The sequence below is a fragment of the Myotis yumanensis genome, unplaced genomic scaffold (assembly GCF_028538775.1).
Source record: "Myotis yumanensis isolate MYYU_CA2020_CCGP unplaced genomic scaffold, mMyoYum1.0.hap1 SCAF_5, whole genome shotgun sequence".
Lineage (NCBI taxonomy): Eukaryota > Metazoa > Chordata > Mammalia > Chiroptera > Vespertilionidae > Myotis > Myotis yumanensis.
The window spans coordinates 34834424-34852100 of record NW_027223756.1 but is presented as its reverse complement, the minus strand read 5'-3'; the positions used below and the strand labels follow the sequence as shown (position 1 = coordinate 34852100).

Genomic DNA, 17677 nt, shown 5'->3' with positions numbered 1-17677 from the left:
GAGAGATGGCACACAGCTAATATTAAGAGCATGAGAGGAACATAAGTAGAGATGTTACCGATATTATAAACATAAGGAGACACTATTGAATAGCTATATGTCATTTTAAAAAATTTGATATGAGCAAATATCTAGAAAAAAACAAAATAAAAATTATATGAAATTTTGGTCTGTCATATTAATTTTTCTTTAGTTGATATAAGAAATAGCATGTTTTCTAACTAAATTAAAGATTTTTCTTTCATAAATCCATATATAATTGTTTAAACTGGAAAATGCCAAGACTAACAGTAATTTTAACAACTTCCATAAGATCTTAAAATTAAAGTGATCAGGGCCTCTATTTTATAGTTTGTCGATAACAACAGAGTACCAAATATCCCCATTTGATTCAACAAATATTTCTTGATTACCCAGTAAGTTCAACACTGGATAAAACACAAAACAAGTAAGATACAAATCCCTGCTTTCAAGAAGCTAATGAACCAATAAGGAAGAGATACAGGCAGTGAGTTTTACCTATGAGATTAACAGAAGCCAAATGAGCAGGCGAGCTATTGAGTAAGTGCTTAAAAAAAAAAAAAAGATAATACGTTTCACGAAATAAGCATATAGGCCTCAAAATCCTACAATTAAAGGAGAAGAAAATAGAGAAAGAGCCAAAAAGCAGGTTAGTAGAGATCTGGAGCAGTGAAGGAAGCCAACAGGACACTCAGGTTCCAGAGGATACTAGGACTAAACTACTACAGAAAGGTGTCCAGCTAGAGAAAAGGCCTTCTGTAAATTTCCATTTGAGACACTTTGTTCACAATTAAAATTACCTCAATTTAAAAGACGTAATTACCACATTTAGTGAATAGGACTAACTGCTTTCATCTAATTTTTCAAGTCTCAAACCTTTGCTACTTAAGTTACAAATAATCCAGTGAATTATATTCTTAAAAATATAGGTATTTTCTTAATTTTGTCATAGAGTTTGCTCCTGGATCAGAACAATTTAGAAAGCAATGCAAATAAAGATTTTTATTTATTTGCATTGAGGGTGATAGATCAAAGCAGCTTTTTTAAAACTGCACTAATTTCCATCCACATACATTAAGGATAGTCCCCTACATATGATCAGGCTTTAGAAATAATTCCAGTGTTAGCTCAAAGAATGTTTTTCTTCTTCACAAATCAAAGCCAAATGGTTGCTTTGTCATTTTATGTAATATGACTTGCTTATGAAATCCAATTTTTAAAAATCTGAAGCCAATTTCAAACCATAGAGAAGCAATTGGAACTATTTATAATTTGATCATAATCAACTGTTTTCCCACAACCAACTCTTCCAATTATGGTTTTCTATCTTAATTACTAGGCATGTAGCTAGCTGACTTGCTGCTTTCATGGTCTTAGATCACTGCATTAGTTTATTATCAAGAACATGACATTTTAAGATTAAAAATGCACGGATTTAGAAATTTAATGAGAAGTTTACAAAATTTTCAAAGTACAGCGTCACCTTGGAGAAGTCACATGGCAATGAAATTGATTTTCAAGACTAAGGCCCCCAGTTTCTTACCTTGGCCTCCTTAGAGCTACTGGAAGTCTTCCCTTCAGTTTTCTTCTGTTTTGACGTGGAGGAACTGTTTTTGCTGCTGCCACTATTCTCCTTGTTGCTGTTATTACTTGACTTTAAGGAAGAAGACTGACTAATGGTCCTCTTCCGAGAGCCATGCTCCGTTTTTGGATCTTTTGAAGGAACAGGCCCAGCAGGAGAAGGCAACAGATCTTTTTCTTTTGCCACACTCTGTTTAGATGACCTGCCAAACCAAACAAATGCCCTCATTTCTCCACACAGTCATAGGGGCAATGGAGTTTTTTCATTTCTCTTTGCTTTCAAGACAAATTTGCTGTTACCTATAACTAGGACATATGATTTTTGCAAAACAAATCTGTAAATTTCATGATTGCATGCATCTTGTCAGGCTTTCCCCTGCCATGGTTATACACCAATGCCTAACCCTTGGCCTGCCACACAACAAGTATTCATAAATACTAGTTGAATAACAACAAAAAGATGATGGTGAATGAAGATATTAATGCTCATAAATTAGCAATTAGTCTCTTGCAAGTTACAGATAAACTTATCTAGCCAGAAAGTTGTAAAGCTTTACTTTCTTACCATACTCACCCCTAACTCCACTAAAAAAAGAGCAGAGAAAAAAATGACTAAACCTTAAATACTTTCCATCCCTGTTAGATAAAAGCAAAAGCCCCCACTATTTGGTGTATGTTATGTGTATACATGTATATGATATATACTTGCTAAAAGGAACATTCTAAGATAATGTTAGGAAGCCCAAAAGCAAATTACAAACATATAGTAACACACATGTAACATGTTTTAGGTACATACTCTCTGTTGCTGGGTGGCTTGTGGCCTGCTAAGTTCTTTTCCTCTGTTTTGGGTTTCTTGCTGTCATTGGCTCGGTTATCATCTTCATTCTGGATGAAAACAGAAAGAGCTGCTAGGTTTGAACTTTATAAATTCCAGAACCAGTCACCCCCAAACAGTTTATCCCTGAAAAACTTCAGTAAGAGGACAAATGTGAAATAAAAGAATTCATTTAAACAATGTTTAGTGAAGAAGGTTTTAAGGCTGAGTAGAAGTCACCTATTTTAGATAAACAGAGCCCAAATATTAAAACAAATTTCCTGTAGTCTTTTGGGGTGGGGGGAGGGTGTGTGAAATTAAAATTAAGATGTAATTCACATACCATAAAATTCAATCTTTGAAAGCACACAATTCAATGGCTTTTATTATATTCAGAGTTGTACAACCAGGGAAACAACCAATTTTAGACCATTTTCATCATCTTAAAAAGTCACCCTATACCCATTAGCAGTCACTCCCTATTGTCTCCACCTCCAGACACTAGCAATCATTAATCTATACATTTTGTCTTTATGAATTTGCATATTCTAGACAGTTCATATAAATGAAATCATATACCGGTGCCATTTTGTATCTGGCTCCCTTAGCATAACATTTTTATTTATTTTTAAATATATTTGTATTGATTTGAGAGAGGAAGGGGGAGAAAGGGAGAGATAAAAACATTGATGAGAGAGAATAATAATAATAATAATTGATTGGCTGCCTTCTTCACAGCCCTACTGGGGATCGAGCCCACAACCGGGGCATGTGCCCTGACCTGGAATCGAACCAGCAACCCTTTGGTACACAGGACAACACCCTGAGCCACAGTGGCCAGGGCTGACTTACAAGTATTGATATAGAAAACTTGGGAGGAATATGTAAAAGTGAGATTTAAGGGAGGGAAGGAGATATGGGATACTCCTTTAGAGGAAGGAGATATTTTCTTGTAAATAATACAGCTTTAAGCAAAAGAGTAAAAAAGGCTGATGTGGCTCAGTTGACTGAGTGCCCTCCCATACACCAAAAGGTTTCCAGTTCGTCCAATTCCTTATCTGGGCACATACCTAGGTTTTGGGTTCAGTCCCGTCAGGATGCATACAGGAAGCAACTGATGGATGTTTCTCTCCCTCTTTCTCTCTCTCCCTCCTCCTTTCTCTCTCTCTAAAATCAATAAAAACATATTTAAAAAAAGAATAAAAAGGACCTTCATTTTCTCTACTATATTTTAAACATTTGAAAATCTTATAAAGAACATGTATTATGTGTTAAGCATAAAAGGACCGTATTTTTATTCAATATATTAGCTTTCTAAAAAGTACAGCCTATCATATACAAGCTCTTATTTCATGTAATTCTATGAATTAAACCCATAATCATATCTAACAATTCAAGGCTATGGACTATAGAGGCCAGTAGCCCTAAACAGCTTACTAGTTGAATAAAGCTTCCCTACACTACAATAAGGGAAATCATTAGCTATACCGTAGTACTGAAATCCAAGTTTTCTAGAAATTCAAATTTTAAAATATCTTCACCTTATGAAGATACAAAAAAAGGAGACACAAGTATTATTCTAATTTGTCCAAATATATCTCATCATGCACATAGTACCGTGGTTTTTAGAAAAAGAGAGAAAAAAACCTCTAACTCACTTCATTTTAAGAAAATGCAGGGGGTAGGGGAGGCTGGGGGAAGGTCAATGGGGGGAAAAAAGGGGACATACGTACTACTATTTGTAATACTTTAAACAATAAAATAAAATTTAAAAAATATATAAAAATTTTTTAAAAAATTAAAAATTGAATGTTGGATTCGGGGGGAAAAAAGAAAGAAAACGCTGTATTCTTCCTATCCTCCTACATGAAATTCTCAAAGTCAAGTGGGGAGTATTGTTCTGAGACCATCTGGTACCTATCTGTTCACCTGTTCACGCTTTCAGTCTTTTATAATCATATTCACATCTATGTTCAGGAAATTACACTATTCTTCAAAACAGATTATTAAAATTTACTTTCCTCTAAAAATTCCTAACTAGAACTGAAAAATTCCTCACAAGAACTGAAAAGATTAGGCTGCTTTTCTCCATTAAATATGTAAGTTGTTCAACTCTCTATATGTCTATTATCCTCCCATTATATATCTATTATCCTCCAATCTTAGACATTGTGAGTTTTTACATTTCCTGGGTCTAAAAAAAGCTGACCTTAAATATATACACCAAGCTTCATTTCTAAATCCAAATTATCTTGGAAGTATTTAGAGAGGTATGTGCCAGCAGAAGTTTTAGTTCTGAACTTGCAGATATGGGTGTTTGAAAAGAGCTGGGCAGAGTTATGTACAATGGATTGGTGAAATTCTTAAGGATGTGTCAAAATCGGTGAGACAATTTTTTAGCTGGAATTAGTAATTTAAAAGATGCAACTTGGTTTGCGTATAAAAGAGAAGTGTGACAACCTGGAGAGTACATATCCCAACTAAAGACATTTCAACCCAAAATGTGAAGGACCCTGTGAAGGCCAGTTTACAATCTCTGCTTCTCTCTCACCTCTACACTGTCCAGCACACTCTCTGGACAGCAGCACTGGCTCATTTCTGACCTAATTAGAAACTATGCTGCTTTACAAAAGGAGACAGGCAGAGGCACAGTGGTCTTTAGAAGACTGTTCTATCTGAAGCCTCAACTGGGCCTTGGGTTAACCTCTATTTCTCTCATAGCTATGACTCAACTAGTTATTTTTGGCTGAGATTTCCACTGCATTTCAGATTCTGATGTTGAAAAACAAAACAACAACAAAACTCTTTACAAACCTTATGTTTCCTCTTGCCTTTATTGGAAACTTTTTCTGAAGCTTGTTTCTGAGCCTCTCTTGTGTGCTTCTCTGGCACATTTTTCTTTTCCCCCTTCGGTGGCTCTGTTTCTTTGTAAGGCTTTCCTGGTATTCTAGTCAAGAGATTCAGGTCAATCTTCACAATAAGTGGATACCTATCATCAGGCTCACTGAGGGGTGAAAGAAGTTCCTTCTCTTCCATAGGAGAGAACATTCGTTGCCGAAAAAAGCTATCTTCTTCCTCCACTGAGGAGGGTTTAACGGGAGTCCTATTACTCTCAGGGTACTTAGGAGTTTGTGAGGAAGGAGGAAGGCTCTCGCTTTCATCTGAATCTGAGGATGAGGTATCTGTTTCTATGATTTCCCTTGACTTCTGGGAAGATTTACTTGTTGACTTGTATTTCTTTTTCTCTGCTGAAGGGCGAGGGGAAGATTTGGACTCCTTTTTTATGTTGGGTTTCCTTGAGCCTTTGGTGGCGGCTTTGTGTCTGCTGGAGGGTATGCTGGTAGCCATGTCTACGGGAGTTTCACTTTCTATCTTCAAGCCTCCTCGGGGCTCTTCAGCAGCTGTCTTCTCGGTCTTTTTGGGTTGTTTTTTGCCTACAGTTCTCCTCTGTGTTGTACTGTCACTCTGTGCAGGAGACTTCTGCCTCCCACGCCCACTTTCTGATCCCTTTTGAGCAGTTTTAGAGTCTCGTCCAGGAGTAGCAGAACTTGTTTCTTTAGACCCACCTGGGTCAGCGTAGCTATTCCCAGTGCCCTGTTCTCGGCCTTCCTTTTTATAGCCTTGAGATGATGGGATGTTACTGTCCACAGAAGAAGCTGGTGACACTTTATGTGGATTCACTTTATTCAACCAGTTATCAAGTTGCCATTTGTTTGTTGGTGGTGGTTCAGGCTGAAAAACAGAGAAATAAGTATGCTTTTTTTCTACACTGAAGCTTTCTCCCTCCTTTACAATCTCAGGAAGAGGAAAAACACAATGCCTAATGCCTCAAAGGTTATTTGTTTTTTCATAGTTCTGTGTGAACCAAGGTATAGGGCAGAATATTGCCTATCACATCTAAATACCTGAATGAGAAGATATAAGCTGAATTATATATATTTTATATATATATATATAGCCTTTAAATATTAAGTATTCCTATCAGGAATCCATCTTTAAAGGCAAAATTTTAAAAGATCATATAGTAACCAGAAAGTAAACAAATGATGTAGGTACCAACAGAGATTTTTAATCACATTATATCAAACTACAATAAAATTATACTATAAGACTCTTTTTATCTACAATGACTACAATAACATAAATTAACATGTTAAGACACAAAAATAGAGGCCAAACCAAAAAAAATCCAATATTTTCATGACCTGAAATATGACTTCAAGTAATTCCTAACTAGACCAAATGTTTGTTCAAATAAAAAGAAAACTGAAGTACCTAGTTTTCCTACAAGATAGTTCAATTTCTTTTTGTCAGAATATGTAACCTACTTTCCTTCACCTTTTATATTGGAGTCAGGCATCACCAGGGGCCTTGAGAGGGCCTATGGAAAATACCCCTGCCTCCTTCTCACCTCAGGAGATGCACTCTGAGATGGCTCATTTGCCTCACTGTCACTGGAACTACTTTCACTCTCTGAGTCAGATCCAGAGCTGCTTTCAGATCCACTGTGGCTGCTAGAATCATCCCTGGAGTTATCTGCTCCTTCACTATTATGGTGTGAAGGTTCAGAGTTACTAAAAGAGATAAAACATATAAATGACCAAACATTTCTTTTCTTTTTTACAATGACAACAGGAAAACATTCAAATCTGACAACCAAACAACCAATTTTAAGAAATAAAAGAATGCCTACCTTCCTGGTGTACTCCTTGGCATTGTCTTGTCACAATCCTAAAATTAAAACATGAGAAGAAATCCATGAACGAAAAAATGTCATTCCATCTACTTAATATGAACAATATCTGAAAGTTTCATAAAAAAAAAACTGGTTGCTCTAATGTATGCATCAATGTTTACTTAACACAACATACTGTTTTAAGTTAAAGAACAACTAATTACAGTGGGGCCTTGACTTACGAGTGTCCCGACTAACAAGTTTTTTGAGATACCAGCTGTCTCTCGGTCGATTTTTTGCATTGAGTTGACAGTCTCGAACGAATTAAACTCGTAAGTCAAGGCCCCACTGTACCAGGATAAGAGGAAAAGCTTTGTTAACAGTTCTTGTCAACAATCTCATGCTTCATGAGTATGTTCTGATTCCTGATAAGTATTAAGAAAAAGCCAAGTTTTTGCCCTGGCTGGGTGGTTCCGTTTGTTGGAACGTGGTCTCACACACCAAAAGGTTTCAGATTTGATTCCCGGTCAGAGCACATGCCTAGGTTTCAGGTTTGATCCTAGGTTGGGGAGCATATGGGAAGGCAATGGATGGATGTTTCTCTCTCTAAAATCATTAAAAATATATCCTTGGGTGAGAATTAAACAACAACAAAATTTTTTTAATGGAGGTGTAAAGACAGAGCCGAGAAGTACAACATTCCAATGTTAGAAAGCAGAATGTATTCTTAAATTAGAATTCTTATTAAAAAAACAATGAAAACAAATACTGTATGAGACTGGCAAAATCATGTAGTAGTAGACACACCTGTTCCCCATCACTGTCTTCACTGCTGCTTAGCTTTAAGTCATCTTTTAACATACTAGAGGGAAAAGGCAGAGAGGGTTATTATTTTTGGAACAGTTTATCATGGCATACCAGAGTATTAAATATCTACTAAGAATTCTACAAATAATCACTGTGGTAGCCAAATAGTCAATTGAAAAACAAAGAAAAGAATCAGTAAGTCTTATTCTGTCTGGTTTGGTTCATATTCAGAGTAATAATTGAGAAATAAGTAATTTAAAACTTCAGAAACTCCAACTTTTCCATAAGTAATATATTCATTTTTCTTTTCTAATTAAACAAAAGCCACCTTCTAGAAACTCTTATACTCACTTTTGTTAACTCTAATTTTTCTCTAATTGCATACACACACACACATTATTTATTAAAACAAATTATCATACTCATACCCAACAGTCCACTAGAGAGATATAGCTACTAAAAAGAAGGAAGATAAAATAGAAGCACCAGCAATTCTCTTTCATTGTCCATAATGTTCCATAAAGAGATTTGTACAATTGGGTAATTGTGTAAACCAGAACACAAAAGTCAAAGTTCTAGTTCATAAATGCTTCACTATGAAAGATGAGTGTCCTATATAAGAAGTAACGATTATGGGTAAGAAACTTGGCTATACCATAAAAATGACCATGTATATGTTAAAAATAAACTCTAGATTCCAAATCTTCCTTGATTAAAATTCAAATAAATTTAGAAAACAAAAAGACATTTTTTCTTAAGGCCATAATATCAAAATTAAAATCTGAGCCCAGTTGGCATAATTCAGTGGTTGAGTGTTGACCTATGAACCAGGTCACGGTTTGATTCCCAGTCAGGGCACATGACCGGGTTGCAGGCTTGATCCCTAGTGTGAGGTATGCAATAATTAGCTGATCTATGATTCTCATCATTGATGTTTCTATCTCTCTCCCTCTCTCTTCCTCTCTGAAATCAATATATTAAAAAAAAAATTAAAATGTGAGAAAACTCCTTGTCTTTTTACAGAAGAGGAAAAATTAATACAAAGATTAGGGAGAATTACAACTGGAAAAAAGTTTTAATTTTTCATTACTAGTAGTTCCATTACTTTTCTTAAAATTTTATGACAGTCTCTAATCAGTGGGAGAAAAGTTTTTTTACTCTAATAACTACTTACACTTTCCCCTCAAAGCTTAACCTGAGTTTCTAAATCTGACCCCAAATTCTGATTATCACATAAAAAAATAGAAACAAAGTTAGCAGATGATAATAGAATTAAGTGTTTTAAGACTGGCCCAATTAAATGGGACAGAAAAAAAGTTTTCTTTTGGACAAGGGCTTAGTGCATTTCTATGACTGATTTCCTCTAAGCAAATAACTTACTTTGAATTCCCCTCAGCCTTTATAATTTAATAATGCAGCTCAATGAACCTATTCACATGTGAACATGTCAAAGTTTTTACCAGACTACTCAAGGTCCCACTTGCTTTTCCCTCAGTAACCCAAAGTGACATGCACATATATGGTAAGCCCCCATTAGTTCTTTGCATATAAAAAGGTATGATAAATAGGAATATAATTTGAATTCTTCAGCAGTGAAGTGGGACTTGTTGCATTCATATATTTTCATTCTCATTCAGGTCTCATCATGGTCATCTGAAGAGGCTGAGATTATTAATATAAATTGTGGTTATGGCATAGAGCTGACACTATTTCTGGCCACAGTTTCTTTAGAACTTTTTTTTGTTCACACAAATGACTTGTGGTCTCAGGAATTCATTTTTTTCGATTTAAATTCTTTATTGTTTAAAGTATTACATAAGTCACCTTTTTCCCCCATTGACCTCTACCCAGCCACTCCCATCCCCCAGCACATGCCCTCACCCCCCTACTATCTGCGTCCATTGGAGGAGTTCATTCTGGAATTTATTATCACCTAATACACTATCCTATTAAATTTTGATGTTTTCTCCAGGTACTGCCTACAAAATGAAAGTAGGGAAACTTAATAACAGTTCAAACTACATTGTTTTAATATTCTATATTTAGAGGTTAAATGGAGGGCCTACTAAGAAGAATCCAGTCTTTTTTAATGTCTTATTAAAAACAAATTATCAGCACACACTCAGCACAGTACACACATGCCTAAGAGATGGAAATAAAACCTGTAATCTCAGAGGTGATTAGAGCAGAGGTGAGCAAACTATGGCCCACAAACCAAATCCAGACCACCACCTATTTATAAAGAAAGGTTTATAGAATGCAGCCATGGACTACGTTCATCAACACCCATGATCTGTGGCAGCTTTCATGCTATGATGGCAGAGCTGAATAGTTGACACGGAAACCACCTGGACCTTAAAACCTAAATGCCTAAATATTTCACTCTCTGGCCCTTTACATAAAAGTTTGCCAAACCCTGCCTTAAAAGATTAAGTACATATTTCTAAGTATTGTTCTAAATATCCAGATGCTACATGCAGACGTTTAGCAAAAAAGACAAACACTAAACTTATTAAGCAATAAACTTACGATTTAGACTGATGCCCATTTGAGGTTTTAGAAGAAGGATTATATCTTTCTAGAATAAAAAGAAGGCAGAAATCAGCAACTGAACTAGGGCTATTTAGATTATAAAATATCAAAATACCTTCAAGGAAATATAAATCAAAATAACAAGATATAATTCTTCATTCATCAAATTTGTAACACTTTAAAGTCCAATAATATGAGATACTAGTGGAAATAGGCATGTTCATATGCTGTTGGTAGAACTAAAAACTCACGCAATCTTTTTGGAGGGTAATCTGGTAATATTATCTAATCAATACTGTTAAATACACATATCCACTAACTTAGCAATTATGATAAAAGAAATTTACCTTGCACGTTTATCTGGAGGAATACATAAATATAAACGCATACATGGATGTTTATTATAGTATAGTTTGTAACAGCAAAATCTGGAAACAAATGTCCCTCAAGAAGGGACTAGTTAAATTATGGTACTTTCATACAATATAAACACAATTTTAATGCTAAAAAGAATGAACTAGAGCTTTATACTGATACAAAAACAGCTCTAAAATAAATTAAGTGAACAACACAGGTAATAAAGAGTAGGTGCAGCTTATGATCCCATTTGCCAATAGTCAGCTTTGGGGAGAGACAATGGGGGTTGAGGGTAGAACTAAGAATGAGATATTCTTAAAAGATTTTAAGAGAGAAAATGTAAATTCTCTGCTCTATTTTCTATATAATCACAATGTCAGGTCCCTTTTTCCTTTAACTACAGCTTTAACACTGAAGTAAGAAATAGATACATAAACTTTGTTAACATTAAAAGGGATATTCTTCTAGTTTCGACTTTAAGATCACTAAACATAACACAATAAGTATCAAAAGTTCCATATTTTTAGCTCCCAAAATAGCTTATTACTAGTATAAATCTATCTTACTTAAGAAGGTATTGCTCTTGACAAAAAGAATCTTTGTTTTGTTACAGAACTATATAATGAAGCCTAGACATTTGCTACAGTTCGTGACCTTACCCTAACCTTACCACCAGCCATCAGATCTTGGGACCATGCCTGAATTCCCTAAGGCAGGGGTGGGCAACCTCTGGCACGCGTGCCAAACATGGCACGCCAGTAACTTTTGCTGGCACTCGAAACCCTCTCTTATAATCTACCGTTTATAATTTTTTCTTAATATCGACTTTTTTATTTTTCAGATAAATTCAGTGTGGGTGCATCTTAGATAAATAAATAATTTTACATAACAAGTTATCTTAAAGACTATAGACATGAATTTACGAGATAGGGGAAGAGCAATTTCTATGCCTCTGCCTTAACTCTCCCTGCCTTCCTAGATCCGACCAGTGTTTTGGTTTCATCCACATACGCTTGTGAATCTTTGTTCTCAGTGATGAATTTTGTTAAGTCTCATAATAGGAGTAGCCTGACGGATGAAAGTAGTAGCTCATGCATATCTCTGAAGTTCACGAAATATAAACCTGATGTAAAATCTCTGTCATCAGTGATGCAACAGCAAAAGTCCCACTGATAAAATCAAACGGAGTCATAAAGTTTTCTGTCGGACTATCAGTGTACATGTATACATTAAAAAATAAATGGAGAAACCAAGATGGCGGCATAGGTACACACCGGAGATTGCTGCCTCGAACAACCACTTCAAAAATACAACTAAAAGACGGAACGAACATCATCCAGAACCACAGGAAGGCTGGCTGAGTGGAAATTCTACAACTAGAAGGTAAGAGAAAAGCATACCGAGACTCAGAGGAGGCGCAGTACGGAAGTAAAATACTAACGGCGCGGCTGTCGTTTTCAATCGGGAGGGAGTCTCAGGCTCTGAGCTCCAGTTCCGGGAGAGTCTCTAGGGACCCAGACTCATACAGGAGAAGCAGGACTGTCTGGCATCGGTCAGAACCCTAGGGCAGCTTTCTCTCCGAGGGGCTTGCAACGATTACTGGGACACTGAGAAGCAGAGCCTCTGAGGGCAAGACTGAGAGCAGCCATAACTGCTAGCCCCGCCCTGTTGATCCGGTGGGACCTGCCCCGCCCAAGCCCTGCAGGATGGCTTTTGCTGGATAGCCTCAGGCAAAGGCTAGATTAGCACCTCCCTAGAGATCCAGGAGCCAGGAAGCCCAGAGGTCAGAGTGGGACCATCCAGTTTGCAGCTCCATGGAACCATAAAAGACACACTCAGGGGGCAGACTCAGTAAGCACCAAAGCCCCATTGAAGCAAGTCTTGCCCCAGAGGGGTGTCTCCAGCACAGAAGTTCTCTCACTGCAGACAGAGCTGATTCTCACAGCCAATTGGCCTGGAGGTCAATTCCTCCCAGTGATAACTACAACAATCAAGGCTTAATTACAACAAGACTGTGCACAAAGCCCACAAGAGGGTGCACCAAGAGTGTCTACCTCAGGTAATTGGGACACTTAGCACAGAAAGGCACTCTATCGACACAGCAAAACATGACACAAACCACAGAAATGGAGGAAAGCAAACTGCTGGATATAGAGTTCAAAACCACACTTTTAAGGTCTTTAAAGAACTGTCTAGAAGCCACCGATAAATTTAATAAGGCCCTCGAAAAGACTGGTGAGACCGCTGATAAATGTAGTAAGATCTTCAAGAAGACTGGTGAGACCGCTGATAAATGTAGTGAGATCTTCAAGAAATCTAGTGAAACCCTCAATGTTGTGATAAAGAACCAACTAGAAATTAAGCATACACTGACTGAAATAAAGAATATTATACAGACTCCCAACAGCAGACCAGAGGATCGCAAGAATCAAGTCAAAGATTTGAAATATGAAGAAGCGAGAAACACCCAACCGGAAAAGCAAAATGAAAAAAGAATCCAAAAATACGAAAATAGTGTAAGGAGCCTCTGGGACAGCTTCAAGCGTACCAACATCCGAATTATAGGGGTGCCAGAAGAAGAAAGAGAGCAAGATATTGAAAACCTATTTGAAGAAATCATGACAGAAAACTTCCCCTACCTGGTGAAAGAAATAGACTTCCAAGTCCAGGAAGCGCATAGAACCCCAAACAAAAGGAATCCAAAGAGGACCACACCAAGACACATCATAATTAAAATGCCAAGAGCAAAAGACAAAGAGAGAATCCTAAAAGCAGCAAGAGAAAGAAAATCAGTTACCTACAAGGGAGTACCCATACGAATGTCAGCTGATTTCTCAACAGAAACTTTGCAGGCCAGAAGGGAGTGGCAAGAAATATTCAAAGTGATGAATACCAAGAACCTACAACCAAGACTACTTTATCCAGCAAAGCTATCATTCAGAAGTGAAGGTCAGATAAAGAGCTTCACAGATAAGAAAAAGCTAAAGGAGTTCATCACCACCAAACCAGTATTATATGAAATGCTGAAAGGTATCCTTTAAGAAGAGGAAGAAGAAAAAGGTAAAGATACAAATTATGAACAACAAATACACATCTATCAACAAGTGAATCTAAAAATCAAGTGAATAAATAATCTGATGAACAGTATGAACTGGTGATTGTAATAGAATCAGGGACATAGAAAGGGAATGGACTGACTATTCTTGGGGGGGGGGAAGGGGTGTGGGGGGGTGCGGGAAGAGATTGGACAATAATCGTGCACCTATGGATGAGGACAGTGGGTGGGGAGTGAGGGCTCCGAGGGTGGGGTGGGAACTGGGTGGAGGGGAGTTATGGTGGGAAAAAAGAGGAACCAATGTAATAATCTGAACAATAAACATTTAATTTAAAAAAATAAAAAATAAATAAATGTATTTTTCAACATCATATACTGTGTTTTTGTCGCTCGAATGAATTTTATATTATTTCTTCAAGGTTCTTCACATACGTACACTTTAAGAGATATCAAGTAGGCGTAACATGTTCTCAAAGAATTAGGGTTGGCACGCAGAAGAAATTTGAGTCAGAGATTTTGCTGGTTTTGGCACGCACTCACAAAAAGGTTGACCACCCCTGCCCTAAGGCTATCTTCCTCTCAAGTTCCTCTCAGAGGCCAAGAGAGAGTAGGTAGAGGAGGATTGTGTAGCAGACCGCAGACTTTATTCCCAGACAAAAAGAATAAATAAAAATACAAATAGGAGACGAGCCATTATAAACTACAGTGACCCTATGGAATTTTGCTATCATAGAACCAAGTATCTTCATGAAGAAAATGGAAAGACAGAATGGCTCTTAGTTTTATAAGGTGTCAATCAAATTGAATTCATGAACTTTGTAGTTCAAGTACTTAGTAATAAAAAGTTTTGATCTCCAATGATCCATAATTCTTCATTTTTTAAGCATATCAAGATTCAGTTGAACCCATTACTAATCATCAGATGATAAAATTGGGATAAGATATGCAAAAAATTATTAAAGCAATATATGCTGTACCATGAGAAAGGAAAAGTTCAAGAAAACCAAAAGTAAAAGAAATACTCACTTTGTTCTCCAGGGCCAAAGTTGGATTGCTGAGTCTCCTATAATAAATGGGATATAAATTATATAGTAACATTATATGAAAAAGTTTCATTAGTGAAAAATGCTTCAAATTAAATTATTCAATTCCAGCTAATTCAACGAAAAAGTATGTTGAGTTCCTAAGAATACATAAAAGAAACACAAAAGAATTTAATGATTCCATCTGATCAGCCTCAGCAATTTTGTAGTCAATAATGCACTTTCCCAGAGCTTAATACAGAAAGCAACCTAATAGTGTTTCTTTAGCATTCATTTCTTTCAGCAGCATCCATGATATACATATCCTAATTTAGAGGCCTGGAAAAGCAAATGATTTAAATTTAAGATTCTTGATCTTAAGAAAGTGTTTATTTTATTTTTATTTTTAAAAAGGTAATACCAAAGACTGTATACTAGGGTGAAAATAGCTATACAACCTATACAATCTCAAAATATACCACTTTTACAGACTAAAAAACCCTAAATGGTATTCCCATGTAATTTTACTCCCTTCCCCTCTCTGCTTCCAGAATCTTACAATTAGCAACTTGAAGAAACTGTCATGTACTTATTTATATGCCCTATACTCACACAGTACCAAGTACTCAGGAAGCACCAGTAAAAAGGAAGCCAAAATGTCACTGTCATTGAAACACAAATTTCCAAACTCAACTTTCACGATCAGAATAGCTGTCTCACATGTGTAAATTATCCATTTTTCTAGGTTAATTCTGGGGTACACCATATAGTGCTGAAATCACATAAACATCCCTAAATGCCTATTTAAAATAAGCACAATTGCCCGGCCGGTGTGGCTAAGTGGTTGAACATCAATCTATGAACCAGGAGATCACAGCTTGATTCCTGGTTGGAGCACACAGGTTGTGGGCTCAATCCCCAATAGGGGGGTGTGTAGGAGGCAGCTGATCAATGATTCTCTCTCATCATTGATGTTTCTATATCTCTCTCTGCCTCCCTGCCTCTCTCTGAAATCAATAAAAACATATCTTAAAAAAAATAAATAAGCACAATCTTCCTTTAATGACATAATTATCTGTGAAATAAAAATCCAAACAGTATGAAACCTAAAATATAGTTTTGCTATTAAAAAAAGTTATAAAAAAACTACATCTGTGGTCAACTGATAGTCAAGAAGGGTACCAAGACCACCTAATAGTGAAAGAAGAATCTTTTCAACAAATGGTACTGGGACAACTGAACAGTCATATGCAAAAGAATGAAGTAGGATGCTTACTTCAGATAATATTTTTTAAAAATAAATTAAATCAAAGATCTAAATTTAAAAGCTAAAACTACAAAACTCTTAGAAGATAATGTAGTGCCAAATCTTAATGACTTTAGATTTGGCAAAGAATTCTTACATATGATACCAAAAGCACAAGACACAAACCAGATAAATTAGACTTCATCAAAATTAAGAACTTTTGTGCTTCAAAAGACACTATCAGGAAAGTATAAGACAACCCACAGAATGGGGAGAAAATATTTGCAAATCATATTATCTGATGAGACTGACATCTACAACATATAAAGAGCTCTTACCACTTAATGGTAAAAATACAAATAATCTAACTTTCTTGGTTCCTCACTTCCAAGATGACCAAGAATAGAAGGAACAACAGTCATGCCAAAAAAGGACACAGGCATGTGCGGCCTATTCATGGCATTAACTGCACCTGATACATGCCCAAGGACCAGGCCATTAAGAAGTTCTTCATTCAGTCAGGATGACTCAAGAGTTGAGCATCAACCTATGAACCAGGAGGTCATGGTTCGATTCCCAGTCAGGGAATATGCCCGAGTTGTGGGCTTGATCTCCAGTGTGCAGGAGGGAGCTGATCAATGATTCTCTATCACTGATGTGCTCTCTCTCTCTTCCTCTCTGAAATCACATAAAAATATATTTTAAAAATTAATTAAATTTAAAAGAAGTTAGTCATTCAAAATATAGTAGAGGCCATAGCTGTTAGGGACATTTCCAAAGCGACTGTCTTGATGCTTACTAGTATGTGCTTCCCAAGCTGTATATAAAACTACATTACTGTGTGAATTATGCCATTCACAGCAAGGTAATCAGGAATCAGTCTCATGAAACCCAGAAGAACCAAACACCCTCACCCCAATTAAGACTTGCGAGTGCTGCCCTGCGACCTCCACCAAGGCCTACGTATGGAGCTAAGCCATTAAGAACTAAAGAAAAGTTATCTGGGAAAAAATAAAATGGAAATTATATGTAAAAAAAAAAAAGGACAACTCAATTGAAAAATGGGCAAAGGATCTAAATATATATTTCCCCAAGAAAGATATTCAGATGGCCAGTAAGCACATGAAAAGATGTTGTTTGACATCATTTCTCATCAGGAGAAATACAAATCAAATCCACAATGCGATAGATACCACTTCATACTCACTAGGATGACTAGAATAATAAAGACAGATAAGTGCTGTCAAGGATATGGAGAAATTGAAAGCCTAGTGGGAATGTAAACCGGTGTAGCTAGCTGCTTTGGGGAACATTCTGGCAGTTCCTTAAATGATTAAATATAGAGTTACTATATGAGCAAGCAAAATGAAAACATGACCACGCAAAAACTTGCACCCAAATGTTTACAGTAACATTATTCATAATAGCCTAAAGCTTGAAACAACCCAGATGTCCTTCAACTGATGAATGTATACAAATTGTGATATATGTTATACAATAAAATATTATTTGGCCATAAAAAGGAATGAAGTACTGTTACAAGTTACAACTTGGAAGAACCTTG

At 36.4% G+C, this 17677-nt stretch overlaps 1 protein-coding gene and 1 pseudogene across 2 annotated transcripts in view; one reads left to right on the top strand and one right to left on the bottom strand.

Annotated features, from left to right (window-relative positions):
* The window catches only part of AFF4 (ALF transcription elongation factor 4), an 84635-nt gene that overhangs the window by 18208 nt on the left and 48750 nt on the right, over window positions 1-17677 (bottom strand). For both annotated transcript variants that reach the window (XM_070415009.1, XM_070415008.1), the window contains 8 exons: window positions 14872-14908; window positions 10431-10479; window positions 7902-7956; window positions 7113-7150; window positions 6831-6993; window positions 5234-6151; window positions 2402-2490; window positions 1565-1805 (listed from right to left, as the gene is read on the bottom strand). In XM_070415009.1, coding sequence (XP_070271110.1) covers window positions 1565-1805; window positions 2402-2490; window positions 5234-6151; window positions 6831-6993; window positions 7113-7150; window positions 7902-7956; window positions 10431-10479; window positions 14872-14908 — 1590 coding nt within the window. The remainder of the gene's footprint in view (window positions 1-1564; window positions 1806-2401; window positions 2491-5233; window positions 6152-6830; window positions 6994-7112; window positions 7151-7901; window positions 7957-10430; window positions 10480-14871; window positions 14909-17677) is intronic.
* On the top strand, window positions 16506-17358 carry LOC139010495 (small ribosomal subunit protein eS26-like; annotated as a pseudogene).